The sequence below is a fragment of the Amblyomma mixtum genome, chromosome 9 (assembly GCF_055824585.1).
Source record: "Amblyomma mixtum isolate Tamu chromosome 9, ASM5582458v1, whole genome shotgun sequence".
Taxonomy (NCBI): Eukaryota; Metazoa; Arthropoda; class Arachnida; order Ixodida; family Ixodidae; genus Amblyomma; species Amblyomma mixtum.
Window position 1 is genome coordinate 25,859,985 of NC_143020.1, and position 25,114 is coordinate 25,885,098.

Below are 25,114 nucleotides of genomic sequence, written 5' to 3' on the forward strand. Positions count from 1 at the left end.
TAAAAGATTTCTGCAGGATATTTGTAACGCTACGTCCTCTAGCATCCTGGGCATATCGCATCTTTGTTGAGACCGCCTTTAACAGCACCTTTAACTCTCTAAAAGTAACACTAAAGTAGGTCAGGAGTCAGGTGGGCTATCTAGGACACATAACCTTGTGGCGTCATCACAACCTGCCCAACATATTGTGAGCAAACTGTGCACCGTGGCAGGTGGTAGTTAAATCAATGATTGGAAGTGGAAGGTTACGCGGGTAAAGCAACCTGAATCGGACAAGCCCCACCAATTGGCAGCACCTCCTGCCATCGCAGCGCAGTGGCGCATCGCTTAACTGCTGCACCACTGCGCCAGCAGTCGTATGAACACTCGCAGGGATCTATCAATGTCACCTAGAGAATGGCCAATCCTGCATATATGGGCATTAACCCAATTCGGCTATTGCGTCGTACCCTTAAGGCGGAACTTGAATTTACCCTCCAATTTCTATTCCACTGTCTTCACCATGTCCGTCCAAAAGCACATCCATACTTATTCGGAAAGGACGCAGTATTTGTATTAGGAAGAAAACTTACTTGTAGGAAAATTAACTAAAACAAATTACACGGTCTAATAGAGTCCTTATATACGCCGACTCAAACTTATTGCGATACGTGATGTAGTCAAATGTTTACATCATTGAAAACACAAAGCCTGTCTTTGGAACTGTCACATTTTCTCTAAGTGCATTAGTCCACAAACCTCTGTATGTATTTCTTTGAAATCGCTATCATATTATAAAATGTATGCTACACTACTCCGCTAATCGACACCTGTAATCGTCTCGCCCTGTGCGAATTTCGTACACGGAGTAGTCTGTATAAGATTTAAGAATATATTTAAAACTTATTTAATCTTACTATTTCCGAATGCAAGAACTGGTGAAAATGGGCGTGAAAAAGATTTGTAGAACGTTCGGCTGGAGCTATCCTAATCATTAATGGTTATTGAACGCCCAGAACGCCCAAGAGGCGTTGCGTCTCGTTCTCTGCTCTTCCCATCCTGTCTTATCTTCAATCCATCCCAATATATACTCAGTACCTGAAATCGTTCGGTGCTTACACTCGTTTCGCAGCAAAGCCTGTAGAAGCACATAACTAATGATACTTACCTTTGCCACCGTTGATGTAGGGGACGCTGAAGATGTCGCATGTCTCGCCATCGCTAAAGATGAGGGTGTCTGTGATATGTGTCCCATCTGGTGGTCAGTAATAGAAGCCTGTGAATAACTTAATATCTAGCATCTATGATTGCAACATAATCCATCTCTTTGCACGTATAGGCGCTGGTACCCTGCACTATACACCTTGGAAAAAATCTCTGCCTCTCCCGTAAACGAGAGTAGAGTAAGCATGAAATGTTTACGGGCCTAATGTCATCTCGGTGGACAACCGAACCGTACCGTACAGGAAGGGAGGAACGCCATCACCCGTTCAGCGCGACGCCTTGCCATTTGAACGCAAGGTTTTTTGAGGAAAGGAAATGGCGCAGTAATTCTCTGCCATCTCGGTGGACACCCGAACCGCACCGTAAAGGAAGGGAGGAACGCCACCACCTGTTCGTCGCGATGCCTTGCCCTTTGAACGCAGCGCTTCTCCCCCGGGCCCCTGTGCGCCTGCGCGGCTTTGCTTCGATGCGCGAAGCCCCTAAGAGATCACGTATGACAACGAAGTGTAACGTGGCATTTATGTGCTTTTTGCACGCGTTATTAGAAATCGGAAATTATAATTCCGTGCATTATCAAACCCACAGCTCCACTGATATCTTGATAAACATTGAGAAGGCACTGGCAGCAGTTATTTTTTGTCTCGTTTGGAGACCAACAGGCGCTTGCATGCCGGTCGCGTAGGAGGGCTTAGAGAGTCTCGTTAAATCTCGTCAAGTCTCGTACGGTGCCCGGATGTTCTCGTTTCAGAGCCCGGATGACTGGAATTCAGTGCCCGGATGATGGCTCTCGGTCTCGGCGTGACGTCACCACACTGCCGACAACGGGAGCTAAAAGCATTTCATGCTTAAAAAGTTTCTTTACGAAAGTTTGCCACGCTGACTTCTGAGTGCAGCAACTTGTCTTTTGAGCTGTCTTTTTCTACGCCGTAAATATTTTCTAGTCCATCATCTCTGCTGTTAGCACAGCCAGAACACAGCTGATTAAACTATGCCGCTGATTACAGCAGTAGGTATGATCGAAAGCTGTTTTCCGAGTGAATACCTTTCCTGACATTAATATGACGTTGAATTGTTGAATTAATAGAAATAAAAATTTTACCGCTTCTGCAAGCAAAATTGAGCATTGTCTAAAAGTATAGTGCCGATTCTGAAATTTCAAAAACTGCGCTAGCCTTTGACGTTGACAGGCTCCAATTTCGTATTATAAGCTTATGCGCTAAAACTAAAATAAAAAGTTAATCAGATAATTTAACTTATTGATTAGTCTTTGCAATGCTCTTTATCCCACAAATAATGTCCCCCTTCGCATAAAATAAAACTACAGACGCCGCAGAGAAGTAGATTTTGCGGCATTTAAAAGGAAAATCTATTGAGCAATTCGAAACACGCAGTATACGTGTCTACCAAGCCCTCTATCGGCGCACAACAAAGTATGTCTGTAGCCAACCGCTGTCAGATCAGTCCGCTAGACACACATAGCCTAATGTAACAGCATCCACCGAAGTGCAGCCATACTGCTACAGAGAAAAACTATACAGTTTAAACAATACCTTTGTAGTTAAGGAAAAAATTGCAGAGGTAGGCGTCGGCAAGAACCCAAGACTGGGAGCCTTCTTTTAATTATAGAGGCAGCTTCCACGACACCAAAACAGAACAAGCGCGCCGCGAGAGGCCACCGCCGCTTCGTCGTCGTCTTCGATTCAGCGCGGAGGCCGCGCGGCGCGTTAGGCGCGTGGCATTATTCCCCCCCGCGAAAGCAAACATCGTCTCGATGTGGAATGGGGTATGTACAGTGAGAGGAGGAGGAGAGAAAACAAAAGAATAGGGGTGAGGTGAACTATACAACGTGCGCTAAATGAAATGCGGCGAGAGTCAAGGTCACACGTGGGGTAAGGGGAAAAAGGTAAGAAACACAGCGTGAACGCAGCGCTCAGTCACGCGAAAAGTACGGCTTTAAGCGCACTACATGCACAATTTCAGGCCGTTGACGCTGAGGGCCGACGATCACAGTTCCGTGGGGTACAACTTCGTAGTTGACGCTGTTCAGGCGGCGCAGGACTCTGTACGGGCCAAAGTACCTATTTATAAACTTTTCGCACAATCCCTTGCGCGCACGGGTGTCCACACCCATACGTGGTCGCCGGGCTCGTAGTGCACGTCCCTGTGCCGAAGGTTATAGTGTCGGGCATCGGCGGATTGCTGGTCCTTGATGTGCAAGCGGGCCAGGTGACGGGCCTGCTCTGCTTGTTCCACGAAGTGGCCTGCTTCAGGGGGGAGCTCTGCGCCGCCATACGGCAGCATGGCGTCTAGCATCATGCGGACCTCTCTGCCATACACGAGACGGAACGGGGTGAACTGGGTGGTTTCCTGCCTCGCGGTATTATATGCGAAGGTGACGTACGGCAAGACCTCATCCCAGGTTTTGTGTTCAACGTCGATGTACATCGAGATCATGTCCGCCAATGTTTTGTTGAGCCGTTCCGTTAGACCATTGGTTTGGGGATGATACGCTGTTGTTGGTCGATGCGCAGTATGGCTAAGCGTTAATACGTCGCGTAGAAGCCGGGCTGTAAACGCCTTGCCTCGGTCAGTAATGACGGCCGATGGGGCGCCGTGTCTAAGCACGATGTCGTGCATAAAGAAGTGGGAAACTTCGGCGGCAGTACCTCGAGCAAGGGCCTTTGTTTCAGCGTAGCGGGTCAAGTAGTCTGTGGCGACTACGATCCACTTGTGGCCGGACGACGAGAGAGGAAATGGCCCCAGAAGGTCCATGCCGACTTTGTCGAATGGTATTTGTGGTGGCTCGATGCACTGAAGCAGTCCAGGAGGCTTGAGCGCGGGTTTTTTAAGGCGAAAGCCTTTAATGCCTCATCGTTGTAAGCAGCAGTTGTCGACAGAAAATGTCACGCTTTTCAATTGGTCGAAACGGCCGTGACGTCACAGTGCGCGAATTTCAAACGGGCCAATTGTACTTTGCCTAGTAACCATGCAACCAATTGAAGGGATCGTATAGTGATGCTCCAAGTAAGTGAGAGTGAGCTTAGTTAATTGCTTAATTACCGAATTAGCCTGATTAACTCTTCTAGTCAGGCCATATAAATAAATAAAACCGAGTAGGAAATTGGTCGAGCAAGGGAATCGAACCCCGGTCTTCGGCGTGCGAGACGAGCGTGCTATCCACTCCGCCGTGCCAGCTCGATGGTTTGGAATGAACAAAGGCGCGTGTAGTGAGTACGGTGTCTTCGCTCACTCTCATCCTCCTCCCTTCCCTTCCGGAGAGGTTTAGGTGTCCACCGAGATATGAGAGACAGATACATTTCCTTTCCTCAAAAACCAATTTACCGATGAGCGATGCGTAGAACCGAATGAGCAATGGCGTTCTATGGACTCCCTGGCAGCGTTGCAAGATGCTGTCGCGGTCCACTCTTAGAGGCGAAGCTTAACATCTTAACCACACATCAGTGACCACACTTTAGGTAATAAAAAGTGCCCCCCTGAATTTTGACGGGTGTTCACAGAGATATGTGAGACAGTTACTGCGTAATTTCCTTTCCTCAAATATAATTTTCATTTCCTTCATTAGGGCCCTCTCTGTCTTCTTTCACTCCCACTTCCTCCCTTCCTCTACGGTGCGGTTCAGGTGTCCACCGAGATGACAGAGAATTACTGCGCCATTTCCTTTCCTCAAAAAGCGTTCAAAGGGCAAGGCATCGCGCCGAACGGGTGGTGGCGTTCCGTGGACGCCCTGGCAGCGCTACAACACGCTGTCGAGTTCCACTCCTAAAGGCGAAGCTTAAGCGTAATTAATTAGCAGTTAATTAGTATTCAGGCATTAATCAGTAATTAAACATTAATTACTGATTTGTCATCACTTAGTAATTAGTACTCAATTATATGTGACGCCACCAGTGCCACAGAAGCAGCGAAAGTGGTTCGGAAAACGCTTTCGCCTTTACGCACTTTAGACAGTCAAAGTGCCCCCTGAATTTTTCCGCCGCTGGCATTGCCGGCATGTCCGGACATAATGCTTGGCACTTGAAGTTAGGTTGGGCCAGTAATATTTCTTCCGGATTCGGGATAAGGTCCGTGTAACTCCAAGGTGGCCGGAAGTCGGTTCATCATGGCAGGCAAGGAGGACTTCATCCCGGAGATCGGACGGTATGACGAGCAGGTAAGTTGTCGGACTTGAAGTAGAGTTCTTTTTATAAAGCACCCCTCTCCGCAGGCAGAACGATGATAGTCCACGAGCTAGGTATCGTGGTATTTCAGGTCGCCCGCCTTCGAGATGTTCGATGAGCAGGCCCAGCTCGGCGTCGGCACGCTGTCTGGAAACGAGCTCAGACGTGCTGACCGCTCCAAGAAAGCTATCATCATCGGTGGTGCCTTCTGGAGGAGGTTCGACGGGAGCGCGTGACAAGCTGTCAGCGTCGGTGTGCTTCCTGCCTGACTTGTAGGTGACGGTGAAATCGAATTCCTGCAGGCGTAATGCCCAACGTGCTAGGCGGCCGCAAGGGTCCTTTAAATTTTTCAACCAGCACAGCGAGTGGTGGTCGGTGACGATACAAAACGGTCTACCATACAGGTATGGGCGGAACTTAGCGGCGGCCCAGACTACCGCCAAACATTCTTTTTCCGTAGTAGAGTAGTTCAACTCAGCGCGCGACAGTGCGCGGCTGGCGTAGGCAATTACTTTGTCGACGCCATTTTGCCGCTGTACTAGAACAGCACCAAGACCGACGTTGCTCGCATCCGTGTGCACCTCCGTGTCAGCATCTTCGTCGAAATGTGCCAGGATGGGCGGCGATTGGAGTCGGCGTCGTAACTCGTCGAAGGCAGTCTGCTGTTCGTTGTCCCAGGAAAATGACGTGTCATCACGGGTGAGGAGTGTCAGGGGGCTGGCGAGCTGGGCGAAGTTTCTAATGAAGCGGCGATAGTAGGAGCACAGGCCCAGGAAGCGTCGGACTGCTTTTTTGTGGGCGGGAACCGGAAAGGCAGCAACGGCAGCAAGCTTCTCTGGGTCAGCGCGGATTCCGTCAGCACTAATGACGTGCCCGAGGAACTTCAATTCGGTGAACCCAAAGTGGCATTTTTCTGGTTTGAGGGAGAGGTTGGCGGATCGAACGGCTTCGAGGACAGTCCTGAGGCGGTGCAGATGTTCCGTGAACGTTGCGGAAAAAATGATGACATCATCAAGATAAACAAGACAGGTCTGCCACTTCAAACCGGTGAGAACGGTGTCCATCATTCTTTGGAACGTGGCAGGAGCACAGCAGAGCCCGAATGGGAGGACACGGAATTCATACAGCCCGTCCGGTGTGATGAAGGCGGTTTTCTCACGGTCCCTCTCATCAACTTCTATCTGCCAATAACCACTTCTGAGGTCGACCGAAGAGAAGTACTTGGCTTGACGAAGTCGGTCGAGGGAATCGTCGATACGCGGGAGCGGGTACACATCTTTCTTGGTCACACTGTTCAGCTTCCTGTAGTCTACGCAGAACCGTAGTGTCCCGTCTTTCTTTTTCACGAGGACGACAGGAGACGACCACGGACTGCTTGACGGTTGGATGACGCCGTCTGTGAGCATCTCTTCGGCCTGTGTTTGAATAGCATCTCGCTCACGAGGGGACACACGATAGGGCTGCTGATGGATGGGTCAGGCTCCTTCATGCGTGATAATGCGGTGTTTAACTATCGACGTTTGGCGCACTTTAGACGACGACGTGAAACACGCACCAAACTCCCGCAAGAGGTCCTGGAGTTGCCTCTTTTCAGTCGGTGGAAGGCCTGTATTTATGTCTACGTTGGTGACCGCTTCGGCGTCAGCTCCAGGTGGGTCCTCCTCACAAGCAAAGCATTCGGCCACTTCCTGAACATGGTCGACGTAAGCGATGGCTGTGCCACGGAACAGATGTCGATGCTCATTGCAGAAGTTGGTGACAAGGACCTCTGTACAACCGTCATGAAGGGATCCAAGGCCCCGTGCCACCGCAACCCCCTTAGTGAGTACGAGGGAGACATTAGGCTCGACAACCCGGAGTCCCCTATGTGGCTCGTCGCAGGTAACTCTAGCGAGAATGCTGGCACGTGGTGGCACCGTAACGTTATCGTCGGCGACTCGCAGGGCGGACCGAGAACCCTGGTGCGCAGGTTCTTCTGTGGCCATTGCGGTAGAAAACGTCACCAAGCGGTTCGGCAGGTCTATGATAGCACCGTGCTCGCGAAGAAAGTCGATGCCAAGGATGACATCGCGAGAACATTCGCGGAGAACGAGAAAAGTGGCAACGAATGTGCAGCCTCGAACCGTAACCCGGGCCGCACACATGCCGAGTGGTGCGACAAGATGTCCGCCTGCCGTGCGTATATCGGGGCCGTCCCAGGGTGTCGTCACTTTTTTCAGGGCCGTCGCAAGCCGTCCGCTAAGGATAGAGTAATCTGCGCCCGTATCAACCAACGCGCTGACCTCCTTTGTGTCGACGACAACAGGGATATCCAAGGAGACCCTGCCTTCAGCACGGCCCGTCGATGGCTGTTGTGGAGGACTCAGTCGGTGCGGCGGCGGAACCTGGTCGGCGACTGGGGTTGCGCTGTCGGAGCGATTCAAGCGGTGCGTTGGGGGAAACTCTTCAGCGATGCGGCGTTCGGCGTCGGGGCGATTGGGTCGGTGCGGCGGCGGAAGCGGGTCGGCGATCGGGGTTGCGGAATCGCGGCGATACGAAAGGCGCGTCGGGGAAAACTGTGCAGCGATGCGGCGTGCGACGTCGGGGCGATTCAGTTGCTGCGGCGGTGGAAGCTTTGCGTCGGAACGGCGTTCGGCGGCCTCGCCTCCAAAGGCCGCCGGAGCTAGTTTTCCCGACGAGGGCTCGAGGAACCACGTTGTCCTGGGGCGAAACGGGACCCAGAGGGCGAAGACCGGCGTGGAGAGGGCGATCGCGACTCGCGGCGCGGAGGAGACGGTGAACTACGCTGGCGGGTGACATACTCAGCGATGTCTTGAGGGCGCTCTCCAGGGCGTGGACGGGGGCTGTCGATGGAAAAACCGCGTAGTCCCATTTCGCGATAGGGGCACCGCCGGTAGAGATGGCCGGCCTCAACGCAGTGGTAGCAGAGCGGGCGTTGATCCGGAGTCCGCCAGAGGTCAGTCTTCCGCGGTGCCTGGCGCCGATCCGCCCAGTAAGGTGTCGGCTGGGCAGAGTGCTCCGCGACCAATGGTGCGGTGTAAGGCGAAGGCCCAGGAGGGGGGGCCGCGCGGCGCACGACGTCCGCGTACGTGACTGGCTGGACAGGAGTCGGGTACGACGCGGGATCGTATGGGGTCAGTTGCGGCGCCGGCACAGCTGCAGCGTCTTGTGCCCTGAGTGCCTGCCGGACTTCCTCGCGGATGACGCTGGTGACGGAATCGACGCGAGGGGCAAAGGTGGCTTGAAGGTGCTGAAGCTCCTCGCGGACCACGGAACGGATGAGTTCGCGAAGGGAGTCCGGATTCGGCCTGGGTTCATGGTCGAACCGGTCCAACGTTGATAGAGTCGAAGTTTGACCCAGTTGCCGGTCGTACTGATGGGATCTCTGCTGCAGCAATTTCTCCATGTGCACGGCGTCGGCCAGAAACTCCGCGACGGTGTTGGGCGGGTTCCGCACGAGGCCGGAAAAGAGCTGTTCTTTTACGCCGCGCATCAGGTGCCGCAGCTTTTTTCTTCAGGCATGGCCGGATCGGCGCGATGGCAAAGACGCGTCACATCCTCGACGTACATGGCAACACCCTCATTGGGAAGCTGAATTCGAGAGGACAGTGTACGCTCTGCGCTCTCCCGGCGGTCGCTGTTGGCGTACGTACTCAGGAGCTGACGTCGAAAGTCCGGCCACGTAGAAAAATTAGTCTCATGGTTTTCGAACCACGTTCGTGCGGAGTCTTCAAGGCTGAAGTACACGTTACGCAGCTTTGTAGCGTCGTCCCAGCAGTTAAAGGTCGCGACCCGTTCGTAGTGAGCCAACCAGTCTTCGGCATCTTCAAACAGGTCACCGTGGAAGGACTTAGGCGTGCGTGGAGTCTGAAGGGTGAGATAGGTGGGGCTGGCTGCAGGGACGGTCGTAGGCAGGGCGGGCAGTGGCGTCGCCATGAGTGGAATGGTAGTTGAAGGCGCGCTGACAACAGGGAGGGCCTCGGGGGACAGGCCTCGGATCCTCCGGCTGGCACGATGGACGGGGGTGGTCACAAGAGGCGGGCGCGTCGAGTCGTCCTCAGGAGTAGGGAGCATCGGTCGCACCTCCACCAGTGTCACGACCAGAAGAGCCGCGAAGGTAGGCGTCGGCAAGAACCCAAGACTGGGAGCCTTCTTTTAATTATAGAGCCAGCTTCCACGACACCAAAACAGAACAAGCGCGCCGCGAGAGGCCACCGTCGCTTCGTCGTCGTCTTCGATTCAGCGCGGAGGCCGCGCGGTGCGTTAGGCGCGTGGCAATATTTATACTACTTCCGAATCGGAAACAAAAGCACGGATTTGTGCTACGTACAAGAAGACGGTAAACAGGCAGTGCCGCGGGACAGAGCAGATGGAAGCTGGTGAAGACGACGCTCTCCAATGCACAGCGTGCGAATGTGGTACAGTTTAACACGAGGCGTGTTGGCTGCGGCGATAGCCTAGTGGTATTTATTCTACATGGTTATGTACAGAAAGGTATGTGCGTGCGTGTGTGCGTATGTGCGTGTGTGTGTGGATGTGCCTGCCTGTGTGTGCGTGCGTGCGTGCGTGCGTGCGCGCGCGCGCGTGTGTGTGTGCGCACACACACAAAACTATTTACATGGCACCTAGGTAGGCGCCACGTGGCACAAACCTGGTAGAAAACATAACAGAACTAAAAGGCCAGCAAGGATATGCAGCGTCAAGAGAGGAAGATAATCCGGTAAAAAGTCCAAATCTTCGTATGTGTCAGCTGTATGCAGCGACACTCGGCTAAAATAAATTCTTTGCGAAACAACAGGTTCAGTGTTCTCGCTGAGCGGCCCTTAAAGGAGATCAATTCGCGCAGCAGCGGGTTCTGCTCCAAGTCATGGATGTTGATTGAATTTTTTTTCTCTACTTCATGCTTTGACCTCTAACTCGCGTCTCACACAAACTAGGTTCGTGCCTGATTTCGAAACATGAGTCACCCCGAGTAGGAGCAGGTGGAAGTTGATGAAGACGAAGCTGTCCAACGCACAACGCGATAGCCTAGTGCAGTTTACCACGAGGGTGTGGACTGCGGTGGCAGCCTTGCAAAGATCATGGAAGAAGACAAAAGGTGGTAGCCTAGTCGTCTCGCTGAGCGATCCTTGAAGGAGATCTGCTCGCGCAGCTGTAGGTTCTACTCCCAGTGACAGGTATTGATTAAATTTCTTTGTCTCTTTTTGATAGTTTGACCTCTTAAGTCAGCTGAAGGTCAAAAATTGGCATCCGCTAATCAAAGCACGACGAAAAAATCTTTCAAGTGCGGGTTTCGAACCCGGGACCACCGATTCGATGCAGCAGTAGCTCTATCATCACAGCTAATCGGAGCGGTTTGCACATGCGGCGGACGAGAACGAACAGATCAATAAAACGATGTGAGAACAGTTTCTTTAGGTGCGAAGTTTCGGTTGGAAGTGTATAGCTTTCCATTTTAGCCGCAGAGCTCAGCTTGAATCGATGCAAGTGAGGAATTACTACCCTATTGCAAATAAAACTCCATCTTGGGGGATTACCCTAAACATTTTGACCAAGTGTGCACCCACTTCGACTTCTGACCAATTCTCTGTCGCCCTACCATAAGCTAGCCGAGCTGGTTAGTGACTGCTCCGGTGAAGTGGTGGTCCCAGGTTCGAGCCCCGGGCCAGTACAAATTTTTCTCTAGCTACGAAGTTCCTGTGAAAGCTGTTTACCCGTTTTTGTAGCCGTATAGCTGCGTTTGGGTGAATGCCGAAAAAAATTCCTTATTTGTTATTGCTTTCCATTTCATATGACTCACCTACTCAAGCTAGGAGATGTGAACATTGCAACTGCAATCTGTAAATTTAGATTTAATATTTGAAGAACCACTTACTCGCCAGTGTGTACTCAAGGGCGTTTTCTTTCATAGTGTAATTGTAGTTGAAAACTGCCTTGACTCTTTCTTCCACTTTGAACCTGAAATGAGTCGACAATGTTTTAACAAAAGCCAGGTGAATATAATGCGTAGTTTCTGAAATGCTTGTTTTGAAATTGTTGTAATGAAGACAAAAAACCGCCCACAAATACACTAATCAACGGGAAACCAGGCATCCTTTGGTAGTTTTAATCAAATTGAGATGTCTTAATTAACTTCCGCAGATTCTTCTGTTCTCGCCATCGGCTTTTTGTAGTGGACACTATGTGTTCTCTCCTAGTGCCTCCTGCACCAAAGTTTCCATATCAAATTGTTTTTTCCAAGTTTTCATAGTCATGTGCCCAAGTAGAAAACCGTTTTTTTATTTCTTTACGCTCCATAGAAGGCAGCGTGTGAGGGCATCATTTAAGCGGTATAATGAGGAAGAAAGAGGAAAAGTAAGAGCGCCACGCGTGTTGAAGAGATATAGCAAGACATCTAGATCCTATGCAGGAAACGACGGGCATGTGATGTCCAAGATGTGCCGCGGAAGGCCGTCCCAACAATTAGCAACACGCGGTAAGAAGGATGTTAAATGTACCCGTTTCAGCACGTGGACGGAAAGCTTGTAGCGAGCAGCTTTCATGGCAAGGTGTATCCTTGTGTGCAGGGCACGGTTTAGTGACATGTAACTGGATACGTGTACAATCAACGTTTACGTTTGAGGGATGAAACAGTGACGGCATATGAAGAACTGATTATTCTTGCAGTATGGTTTTCTAAGGCGTTAAAATGTTCATCACAATAACCTCGTGCGGGTTCCACATGACAACTGGGTATTCCAGTTTAGGTCCAGCAAGTTACTGCCGAGGAAACAGTTTTACGTATTGGCAGGTTAAGACTAAGACCGCAGTCCAGAAATTCCCCTGCTTTGTTGCCTAATGGAGCCTCGTTAGCAACCTACGCAGTCCATGCTACGAAGGTACAGGACAAGACGCTTTAGTATTTCGCGCGAAGATACAGAGTGTTGTATTATTCTATTGCTTATTGACTATTGTACTAAAAGGCCTGTGTTTTGTGGCAAAGGAGGATGAGCAGAAAGCGCACTTTCTCGGGTTAAGTATCATAAGCCAATTTTCACATCAATGTTGGAGTGCGTTTGGGTCTTGCTTGTGGCTTCTTGATCAGTTATGTGAGCTACTGGGCGTTGAATTGCCCATTTACCTGCGAACATTGCAAGTTAGCAACATGCAGGCTGCGGAAGGTCTAATATATCGAGAGCTTCATGAATTTCCGGAGCCAGTTTAAAAAAAAAGCGATTATAAACTAAAATGAAGCATTTTACGGCACTGCGATACCAGTTCTTGCGGACGGCAGAGGACAGGACAATAAATTCTAATAATTAATGTTTTATCAAATACCCAATGAATCTGCAGTTAGAGATTTTTAGCCGGCCTATATTAATAACCACATCGGTTTTTAATATTGCTAAAATGCGATAACCCCCGCCTCCAAACCTTCATAATTTCGGGCCCTCTCTCCCGCCAATAAAACAGCATGCCTGCAGAGAGCACACATCAACATTCATAAACTCGGACCACAACTTGGCGCACATTCATTTGCCATTAATTGTCCCGCCCGCGCTGGAGCACCTTAGCGCAGAACCGACTGCGATGTTCGTAACATGCACGCGCACTGATGTGCCGCGTAGTTGCATTCTAGAGAGGGAAAATTATATGGCTATTACTAACTACCAACTGCAAATGCATTTGCGAAAAGGTACCTATCGAAACACTTAAAAATTATCAGAATTGGGCGAAAACTTATACTAAGTAACACATATCTATTGCTTTCTGAATTCCGCCCACACTGTTTCTAATATCCCGCGAAATCCTAGTTTAGACTAAAAAAACTATTTTGGAATTTGCGGCGGGCTTCCCTGTTATGCCGGGTATATAATAAAAGTTTGGAAGGCACCATTGAAGAACGTCTCATGAAAGACAATTGTCAGAAAGACCATTGGACGAAGGTTTAATTACGATAAGTGATCGAGAGCTGGTTATGAGAAAGAATTGGTTTGGTTTGTGGGGTTTAACGTCCCAAAGAGACTGAGGCTAAAAGAGACGCCGTAGTGAAGGGCTCCGGCAATTTCGACCACCTGAGGTTCTTTAACGCGCGCTGACATCGTACAGTGCACGGGCTTCTAGAATTTCGCCTCCATCGAGACTCGACCACCGCGGTCGGGACTGAACAGGCATTTTTTGGGGTCAGCAGCCGATCGCCATAAACGTTGAGCCACCGCGGCGGCCTGTGAAAAGGGGTTTCATGGCATACGTACATTAGGCTGCAGGCATATATTAAGCAGCACATTTCATGCACAGGGCTGATGTTGTACGAAGCTTCGCAGAGAAAACTGAGAAGATAGGACTCTATTAATATATAATCTTGTTCTCATGGTGCCGCACCGCAATAGCGCTATGCTAGAATACAAATTAGTTCACACTGATGAAACTTCGAGCACTAAAATCTAGTCGCGGATCGAAAAATTTCGCATACAAATTACTTCTGACCATGTTACAAAAGGCGCTTAAAACAGCGATCCCATTTTGCGGGGAGGCTAATATCAGGCCTCATATGTCTTAATGGGCGCAATAACAACAAAGAATGTCATGTGGGCATTGCTTGACCGGGAACTTTTTACCGATTCAGAATTAGTCCTCTATTCCTGCTACGAGACCTCCCTGCTTATCATCAAGAAATATTTTTAATGCTTTGCTCAAAATATAAATATTAGCGATGCTTCTGCTGAGCAGAATTTTTAGCTTTTTTATAAAACTAATACAGAATATAGCCGGGATGTTTGTTTTTGTACTGGACATATATAATAAATCTATTTTCTGTTCAATAAGAGAGCACATTGAGAAAAAACGCTTCTACGTTTGATGATTTTAAACAAGGATATTTTCTTGCATTGCAGTAATGTGTGAAAGCAGATATATTGTTTTTCCACAACCTACTTTTTCTTTAAATGGGTAATCAGAATATTTCAGCAATAAAAAAAACGCCCGGTACAGGTGAGTGTCTTCTGAGCGCTTTTGTACTTACTCAGTGCCGCTGCTGGATGCGTTTCTGAAGGTGAACACTGAAACAGCGCTCTTGGCAGTTTCGTTCAGCTGGGTTTCTTGAACACTCAAGCAAGTGAAATTTTCTCCCCAAGTACCGCCGTCGTCGTTGAAATTTGACAGTACGAGCCAATACTTGGTGGATGCATTTTGGTTCAAGGCCTGAAATTGAATTACCTGTGCTGTAATTCACGCAAGCCTAAAGATTTCTCTCAAAAGGGGCTAGATTCCTTCGCTTATGGGTCCGTTCAGCTGTAGTGCTCACCACAACTCTCTTATTCCTTGTAACCCACGTACTGTAACCTAGACGAGGATAATTGGAGAGATATGAGAGAGGCCCTTGTTCTGCAGTGGGCGGAGTCATGCCGATGATGACTTTGCTTTACTAGGCTTTTAGTACGTTACAAAAAAACAATCTTTATAGCAGTTGAGAGAAGACGTCCAAGAGAATAGGCTTTTTTTAGGAGAGTAGCTGGTTATATGAAATATATATTCCCTGGTTATAGTCAGGGATACATCAAGGCAGAAGAGTAGTAAGAAAAGAAGTGAGTCAAAAAACCAGGCAACAATCTCAAGTCTAAAATTGTCCACGCGTTCAGATTCTCCTGACTGGGCTCGTATGCATCAAAGTAAAATGCATTACTCGCTATAGAGACCTCGCAAAATGTCGAGCAAATTAAGATGACACCTTTGCTTGTCTACACATAATTTAAAATTAACAGAAACAGTGCCAAAAATTGCCATTGCTTCAGACTGCTCTATCTCGCCGTTGTATTTGATTAGAGCCAGGTGAAGGCCTTACATGCTGTGTAACTTTCATTTAAGAAGTGAAAGGCGATACACCAGATAATACCCTCTTGATAAAATACTTTTATATGGCGGCATACGAAAAAGTTATCAGGGAATTTGATGATACTCGGATACCTCCCTGCAGTTATTTTGTGTCTAATTTGATTAGCCTACACCTCATTATGATATGAACAAAATAATAATGGCTCTATGAGGTACTTGCTGCCTGCTCTAAAAAATTTAATTAGAGAGAGCACTCATTAAAAAATAAAAATGGCATTGACCAGCGCCCACTACTTCAGGGACAGAGGGCTGGATGCAAGAAGAGTTTTGAAGGCAGCGGCATGGAACAGGTTGTCAAGGAAAACGTCTGGTAGAAAGTTAACAAACAAGGACATGCAGAAATATGTAGCCGTATTACTTCGGCGTGACTAGAATTCCGGAAAGTACCTTCCACGCATCCTGGTAATTGCCAAACTTCTTTTCATCTGCCCAGTCAGGATATGGACTCCCTCCAGGGGCATTGCCAAGTCTTCCAGCAGAGAAAGCAGAGATCGACGAACCTAGAAGAACAAAGAACAGTGCAAGCTTCATTGTCAATTTCATATACGGTGCTGGAGCTGCTACTGCTCGTTGCCACCGCTCTCGGCGAGAGCCATTTATATACCCCTGGCGTTGCCGCGAAAACCACAAAACATCATCACAGAAGATTCCGAGAGAATGTGCTATTGTTCGCACAAAAAAACCAAAACAAGTAGATGTGGAGAAAGAGATCAACTTTTTTAACGCTGCTCCTTCACACTTTTGAATTTTGTTTCGCTGAATTTCATTGCGATTTTATTTCTTTGCGTTTTGTTTGAAACTCAACAGTGGTGCTGAAAGGTAGCGGCTGACAAAAAGGGTTCAACATAAATGCAGCGAAGTGATGAGAGCTATGGACACTAAACTGATAGACTTAACAGCAAGAAACAAGAAGAGACTAAAGTGAAGTCGACAAGGAAAAAAAGTCGGGTTAATGGTACCCTAGTCTGAATTGGTAGTGGGCAGGATATTAAATGCGAATGCAGAGAACAGATGGTTGTTAAAGGTAACGGACTGGATTTAAAGAGAATGTAAAAGTAGCATGGAGGTAAGAAGGTTAGGTGAGCGTCTAAGATAAGAAAGTTTACGGGGACAAGCTGGCCGCAGCTGGAACACGTACGGCTTCATTGTATATATAGGACAGATGACCTTGTCCTAAAGTGGGCATATTTAGATTGCTCATTATATTTATGAAGAAGAAGCTAATATTTCAAAGTAGTCCAGTACCGATAAGACGCAACAATAAAAACACTCATTTTTTCTGTCCTGTCAAATCTCACAGGAAACGAACTCTTCTTAACATGAGTGCATATTAGTGAAGAGAAAAGAGGTGCTCGTGGGTACGGATCCCCCCGGGAACATGTCATCAATTATCGTTAAGTGATTGAATATGTGCTCTGTTTTTCTCGAATTAATGAACACCACAAATAGGGAAGCAAACACCCCCTAGGCTCCTTGGCATCGGTGGCTGTTGACCATCGGCATCTACTATCGGGGTCAAAAGTGGTATCCTCCACGCGGCGAGAGCCGGAGCAACGGAAGACTGCGGCATTTTGCGAGCTAAAGCACGAAACATTGAAACTACCTAAGCGACATGCCTGCTGATAATAAAGGTCACGCATTGGCTGTCTCAACCCTAGATGGCGCCTGTAGGTGGCATTGCAACGCACTTTTCCGTTGCTCCAGCTCCTACCGCGTAGAGTATGCCCCTTTTTTCCCCGACATTACTGCTTAACAAGACAATATCTTATTATGACCATGTAAAAAAATCCGGAAACCATCGTTGGCGTTCATTAGATTTTCGGGGTCGGAAAAAAAATGGGTATTGTTTCCTCTTAATTTGTTATCGCTGCTTGTTTTCTTGTCGTAGTTTTTGTGCCGTTTTGCTTATTTTTATTGTTCAGGCTGTTTGTGGAACGATTCTTTGAGATCCTTTTCTGCCACGAATATATCGCACAGTTTTTTCAAATCATCTTATATTTTAATAAAAGAACATTTCGTTTCCTGTCATGTAGTTCAACGCCTCAAAGGAACTAAGGCAGTGAGGGACGCCGTGGTCAAGTGCCCCGGAAATTCCGCCAACCTGGGATTGATTAACGAGCACTGACATCGCACAGTACAAGGGCCTCTGCCATTTAGCCTCCATAGAAATTCGACCGCCGCTGCCGGGATCGACATCCCATCTTTTTGGGCCTGCAGCTGAGCACCATAACCTCTGAGCCACCGCGGCGGTCATTAAAAGCCGCCTCTATTAACGAACGATTTGATACTTAACGATTTTAAGATTTCTTCATGTGCTTGCAATCGTTCATTCAGCTTGCTGTGTTCGGAGTGATCATGCGATGCATCGTGCTTGAGTTTGAAGTTTTAAATATGGCTGTTTTGTGTCAAACAAAACGCTGGTAGCATATCCATGGACCGTGTTCTTCCTTGTGGTGCCTGAATTGTTCCGTGGGCTCTTTTGCATCACGCACCAACTCGTCCACCATTCCTTAATATGAATTTTGTTTCACTGCAATCTCTTTGGTAGACATCGTCTTCGTCAGCCGCCGGCCGGACGACGCCTGCGATGTTAGATCATGGCCCGGGTGACATTGTCTATAGAAGAAAAAGCTTTCACGCTAGGACGACAACGACATCAACACGATGGAAGGCCGGATTTCTTTGCAGTGTAACCGTCTCAAGCTGGCGACACATCAAAACTGGTGTGCCGGCTGTCGGCGACCGGGTGTTCGCGAGGTCGACCGCTCAACTGAACCGTTCACCAAGTACAACCCTGATTATCCATTAGTTTTTCGCAGAGAATACGGCTCAAGATTTATATAAAAAAGAATAATTGCAGCATATGACAAAATAACCACCGGTAAAAATTGAAGGCAGGTGCTCGAAAATAAATAAGAGGCATTAGAAGGCCGAAGACTTGAGCAGAAAAAGCGTTTGTAGTGCTTATTGAATCAGCAACGCACTACCTTCAACTATTTCTGATTTAGAAAGAGCACTACAAAAAAAGAAAATAGCCAGTAAACAAATTAAGAACGAGCCACAATTAACCTAAACGAAAATAAGAAAAGAAAACAGCGCCTGCATCAACCTGTATTGCTTTCTTTTTTCATCCAGCCAGCGTAAAGCTATTCGAGCCTCCTCTGCTTCAAAAGTCTTTTTGAAGTCTTGAAATGTTTAGTTGGTAGATAATTATTGAGGAACAGCTTCGCAGCCCAATTACGATGCTTCATGATGCATCACGCAAAGAATGGTTGCGGTATAATTGAGTGTGTTTCAAGGATTGCGTGCACCACGATAGCAGAATTAACAAGCGGCCCCGTGGCCGGCCCTGTAAAAGCTGACGTTTTATCGGTAACTAACTACTCTGCACGGCAAAATTCAAAATATGAGGGCTATCCTTCTAGCAAGCTTGAACGAAGTTTCAGTCTACAGTTAGCGGCAAACGCTTATTGTCAGCGCGGATTTCACACTTCAGAAAAATGTCACATCAGCTGAAGATCCCATCTACACTTCTGAAGCCCGTGAAGCATCCTGTCCTCTGCGGCATGCTATTCCGCAATGCAGACACACATTCTCATACCTTGGTGCACTGCACTCCATCTACACGTCAAAACTGCGGGATAGATGCACATGCGTTAAGAATCGACAACCGTTCTGGATGTACTGCGGAATAGTACGCGTGTACATAAAGAATGTTGTAACGCATCGCGATTTCACGCCATGCAATAAATAAAAATAATGTTCCCGGCGGAGCGCTGGATGTAGTAATAGGCTTTCAATCTGGAGGGTCCTGGTTCGACGGCGCGTCACAAAAAATTTCCTTCAGTTTTCGTTTAGCTTTCTAGCCTTTAAAAATGTCCTTTAAAATTTTAAAATTTCCCGCAGCCGCGTTCGCGGGCTGCGGGTTTATCATCATCATCATAATTTATTTACCCTTAAGAGCCCCAGGGGGCATTACATAAGGGGGGGGGGGGGGGCGAACAGTAATCAAGTCACAAAGAACAAAGTTGGAACATAAACTTAGACACATTTAGATACAGCTGTGAACACTTCAAAAGAAAAACAAGCGAGTAAGTAGGTAAACACAAGAAAAAGAAAGAAAAAAAAGAAATGAAAAAGAAAAAGGGCCTTCAACAGGAATCATTTGGGGAATAAATCAATTAACATCTGTTTAAATTTTAGGGAATTAATTTAATTCACAACACTGGAAGGACATTCCACTCGGCTATGGCAGCTGGCAAGAACGAGGAATTGAACGCATTGATTGAACCATGAATGCGTTGAATACTACGGCAATTAAACAAATGGCGTGATGATCTTAAAGGGGGCAAAATTAGGCTCTCACGCAGTTGGGGAAAATTATAATAAAGTTTATGAAATAGACAGAGCCTTGCTATCTTACGACGGGATGCCAAGGAAGGTAAACCAACGGAGGATTTGATATTAGTAACACTCGACCAAGAATCGTAATTTGATGTTATAAATCAAGCAGCTCGATTTTGAATGGCCTCTAACATATGTGCTAAATACTCTTGATGGGGATTCTAAATGCTCGATGCATATTCAAGTTTAGAGCGGATGAAAGTTTCGTATGCGATTAGTCTAACCTTAGGGGGAGAAAATGTGAGCGATCGTCTGATGAAACATAGTGATTTAGAAACGCTAGCAGCCAGGGACGTATTGTGCTTCGACCAGTTAAGATCACTTGTTATTTCTATGCCGAGATATCTGTAGTATTCAACTTCAGATAGCGCGGTCCTATTTAGCGTGTATGAAAACTGCAGGTTAGATCGTTTACGGGACACGTGCATAAACTTGCACTTAGTTTCGTTCAATTTCATGATCCAGGTCGAGCACCAACTTTGTATCAAGTTCAGGTCGTCCTGCAGCAATGACTGGTCGTTCATAGTGCTAACACGGCGGTAAAGAACGCAATCATCTGCGAACAAACGGATGGATGATGAAATGCCGGTAGGAAGGTCATTGATAAAGACAAGAAACAGGAGCGGCCAATGAACTGAGCCCTGAGGCACTCCGGAGGTAACTTTAGTAACGGTAGAAGGATGGTTGTCGATGACGGTGTATTGCGAACGATTAGTTAGGAAACTGCGAATCCATGATAATATCAGCGGGTGCAGTGAAAGGGAGGAAAGTTTAGCCAAAAGGCGCTGGTGGGGAACTCGGTCGAAAGCTTCAGCAAAATCGAGGTAGATAATATCTGTTTGAAACAAGGAGTCAAGGTTTAGGTGGAGGTAAGTCGTAAATTCAAAAAGTTGAGTTTCGCATGAGTAGCCAGAACGGAATCCGTGTTGGTTTGGAAAGAAAAAAGAATTTCTATCGAGGTGATTAGCTACTTGGGAGTAAATAATATGTTCAAGTAGTTTACACGCAATGCATGTTAGCGAGATGGGACGATAATTTGATGGATCAGAGCGGTTTCCTGCCTTAAAGCAAGGCACGACTCGGCTAATCTTCCACACAGACGGACTTTCGCCACTAGAAATAGATTATGTGAAAATGATTTGCAGGAAGTGGCTGGATATTACTTTGGTACCTTTAAGAATTTTCGCCGAAATGTTGTCGGGCCCTCCCTGGAGCACTTGATACCTTCAAATCTTCAATAAGTTTACATGTTCCTTCGGCTGAGATACTAAAAGGTGGCATTTCAGATACATTTAGGCTCTTTGATGTAGGAATGTTTACGGCTGGTTCGTGGGTGAAAACAGATGAGAAGTACGCATTCATTACGTCCGAGCGAAGCTCATTTGGAACATGACAACCATGCTGTCGAGAAATTGCTGTTCGTGAGCGCGCAATGATGTCGCCATGCACATGATAGAATTCTTGCACTTCGTATCTCACGGAATGCCACTGTCGTGGCCGGATTTGAAGTCACCTCAAAGTGCTGAATTTCAGAACAACATAACTACGAACCGAAAGGTTGAGAGAGATAAAAACTACTAAGACGGAAAGAAATTTGTAGTGAAGGTTATGGGCACCTGCCTACAGGTTCAACGATTTCGTAGTTGAAATGATCCAGTTTGTTTGCTGTGAAATTCCTTGTGATGTAGGCCCTTTTATTTAGTGTTTGCGAGATTTTCATTGACTCCTGAAAGGCTCACTGGCCTGTAGTGAGCGCAAAAACTATTAAAAACTGATGTTCAGGTGATTACTGAAGTTAGCAAAGTGTTTATGGTTTGAAAACTTCCTTCGAGGGAAAACTTCCATGCACTTGTAATCTCCACGTGGTGACTGCTTTATTATGTTGTAAAGTGAGAAAGGGGGCAAAAACATACCGTCATGGGCAATCGGATTGCACACATGTGCTGGGAATGCTGCACCAATGTTGCGCATTTATTTCTTTATATTCTTAGCATTCATCTCGTAATAGTTGTCGTTTTCTCCACGTGCATTTGTGAAACTTGTAAAGTGAAGAACTTTTGCGCTTAAATTCTTGAAGTTTATTAGAAGTACTTTTATACAGGGTAATTGCTTTCGCTTCCGAGGTACTAATGCCTGTTTAAGCTGTCTGCAATTTTTGCTAGGAGCGTTCCCTGTTATCAGCTTGGTCGTCATCGGTCTTCATCGGTCCTCATGGTCTGTGGTGTTCGCAGCACCACCAAACACTGTCCTCTCCTAGGGAAGAGGAGGAAGAGAAGACGAGAGGCAGAAGCTACTGGTGTCCAGGTCGAGAGAGAAAGTACCCTTTCCACTTTCGTGGGTGTTGAGGGAGATGTTGAGCGGAAAAGTGAGCGAAGATGGGAGGCGCCTAGTGGCTTTGGCGTCGATCTTGCGTGCAGGAAGGAGGTATTTGGGGCCAAACGTACTAAAACCCTTTGCAGAGCATCACTGCAGTCGTCTGCAAGTCCGTATTAACCTGCGGCTCGCTTACATTGCGAAATAAAAATAACAAAAAGCGGAGAATTACTTCGATGTCGCACTACAGCTAAGGCTGAAACATTGGTGTTGTACGCCTGCAACCGTCCTGGGTAATTTTAAGAGGTAATCAAGTGTATTATCATTTCTTTCCATTATGGTGCACTGAAATTATAAGCGACGGTTGATAACTACCGTTGTAATACGCCAGGCCATTGCCACATCTGTGATATTTGGGTCTTCTTGCATACCTTTTTGCTCTTCATAGAGCGGGGGTACACCACGAATGAAATGCATTCAGAACAGCAATAAGATTGTACTGCTATTATAATTTCATGTATTTGTATGGCGAAGCTTCTTTGCTTAGAGTGAGCAGTGAAATCAAGAATTCCAGGGGACACGTAGGCTTCGCATTAAGGGAATGACGCGAAAGCATTAATGGGTAAGCGATGTGCAATTGCCCTGCAAGGACCGGTACTACCATCCGTGGAGGCTTGTGTGACCAAGGTTGTTCTTGGTGAGCAACCCTTCGCAATCGGTCATCATTTTTTTGTCAGTTTGCTTACAATCTGGCGGTGAAGTCCTGATAACGCCACAAGGTCCCATGACCGTGCTAGTTTGCCTTGGTTTCTTCAGGGATTTCTCGCACACAGTGCGCCGCAGATCATGGCGACGCCGAGTTTTGTACACAGCGGAACCATAACGAAATCGCGTCATAACTGAAACCCTATTCTAGTTTGTGTTGTAGTTTACGTATTTCCGGATCACTACGATTCTGAATACCACGCAATTTAGTGATCTTGATTATTTTTTTCTCTAAGCGTTTAAACACAAACAATTATGTTTACCGGAGTAACTTTCTGTTTTCTGCCCAATTCCTAGTGTTATGCCCCATTCGTTTCTCGGTTGTAGCTGGCCTCGATTCAAACAGCCTCAAATATAAATCCACCCTGAGAACTCTACAACAGATCCACTACCTCCGGAGCTTCTATTCCGAAACGGGCAAATGCTGCATGCCTAGGAACCTCAAAGCAGACGATGTACAGCTATTGCCCATTGTATTGAAACGCTCGATCAAGATCTCGGAACACAATTTATCAGTGAGCTGGAGAGTTGCAAAGGTCACATAAAATTACTTGACTCGAAAAAGCAAGTCAGGGCACAGTTACTAGATATGGTGAAAGGAATAAAAATCAATGCAGCAGCTGCCATAAAAAAAAATTTTCAACACGAAATCGTTTGCGAGTGCATTTTTCCGCCGTGTGCACGGTATGTGCAATCGAAAGCAGCAGGAACAGCTGCAAAAGCAGCAGCAGCAGCAAGAGCCTGATTTCATCGAAGTCATAGCAACAGCCTCTCCCTTATCTCTCCGTTTCCTTCATCCCACACCAGCAAAGGCGGTTCACTTCATCATCGTCAACCTGACTACAGCCTGCCTTATATCTCTCCAAAAAAAACTTGTGTTCCAGCAGAGGCCACGCTATCCATTTGTTATCCCTGAATAACACGCGGATGAATTTTCGCGATTCGTTGGTTTCACGCGCCCAGAAGGAAAACGCTGCCGAGAACGAAAAGTCATCTGTGTCGCCACTCGCTGTACACTCTTGCAAGGCAGATGCCATGCGCAACAGCTGCGTCACACTAAGGAGATGCTTCACGCCGACAGCCGCTCTCTCGCATGCGCAATTAGGCGGACTGGGACAAATTTTCAGACAGGTGTATGTCAGGGCAGAGGGGTGTTACTAAAATTTTACGAAATGAAATAGCCCTGGAAAGCAAATGCCCCCATATTCTCAATATAAATATGCACGCTATCTTGAGGCAATCAAAAGGTAATTAATAATTGATATAATTAATGAATTTATGCGGACAACTATTGCCGCAATTTTGTCCGCATGGACGCATTATCAAGGAACAAATGCGGAACAAATGTATATACAGAACACACTCTATACTCATATACATATACCCGGGCCACCTAGGAGCAACTTTCACCTAGACCTTTACCCAGAAGAACGGTGTGAGCCAGGTTTGTATTCTAAGCACGGCACATTTCTACTAAGAATGAATTCCTTAGCTAAACTATCACCCAAGTCTATAATGAATTCGCTTTATGTAGATGACCTACAGTTAGCATGCACTTCCTGCAGCATAACAACCTCCGAGAGTCAAATAAACTGTCTGCTTTAGCACAGTTAAATGGACTCAAGTTTTCTAATGAAAAAACAGTAGCTGTTCTGTTCTCATTGAGACGAGGCCTACAAGTCAATCCAAATCTATATCTGAACCAAACCACACTGCCAATTAAACAAGAATACAAATTTTGAGGTGTCAATTTTGACAAGAAACTCACACATATGCCACACATTAGCGACCATAAAAAGAGGGCTTCTCAAGACCTCCGGGTCTTTAAAAGCCGTGTATACCGGGGCTGGGCATGCTGTTCAATTAATCGCTCTTGAAGCTTACGTGGACGAAAGTGCAAAAGACCCTATGCGCACACCACTATTTTCTGTCCAGCTCTACCTAATGCACGCCAGGCCTGTCCCTACCTATAAGAGGCACCACATCTCTCCGTGATAGCGAAGTTCACTGAATTTCGTGACGACTTTTCAACTTTGACGAACCTCCCGTGTATACTACCGAACTGTTTTCTCCTATATACCGACTCAAAACAAGCAGGAAGGGCTCTACGCGGCGTAGCCTGTGCCCTGGGCATTGTAGCCCATGTGTGCACCATCGCGAAATCGTATTCATGCCCAGTCCGACTTTTGTGAACTGGACGCAATGTGCACCATCTTAGGGAAAAGGGCAATGCACCCCATTCACGGCGATACCCGCATCCGCTGCTGAAAATATCCGCCGTGAACTCCGTACTGCCTAGTAAGGAACTCCTCTGTGACCCCTTGCGTGATTAATTCCGCGCGTGGATGCAACCTTCCCGGCAATTCTACTAGCCGTGAGGA

At 47.3% G+C, this 25,114-nt stretch overlaps 1 protein-coding gene across 1 annotated transcript in view; it reads right to left on the bottom strand.

Moving 5' to 3' along the window:
• Positions 1 to 15,807, bottom strand: part of LOC149328553 (female-specific histamine-binding protein 2-like) — a 28,969-nt gene extending 13,162 nt beyond the window's left edge. Inside the window, exons 1-4 of the mRNA XM_089559019.1 lie at positions 15,639 to 15,807; positions 14,383 to 14,561; positions 11,257 to 11,339; positions 1,148 to 1,234 (exon numbers count right to left, since the gene is read on the bottom strand). Coding sequence (XP_089415145.1) covers positions 1,148 to 1,234; positions 11,257 to 11,339; positions 14,383 to 14,561; positions 15,639 to 15,794 — 505 coding nt within the window. The 5' untranslated portion in view covers positions 15,795 to 15,807. The remainder of the gene's footprint in view (positions 1 to 1,147; positions 1,235 to 11,256; positions 11,340 to 14,382; positions 14,562 to 15,638) is intronic.
• Positions 15,808 to 25,114: the final 9,307 nt, after the last annotated feature.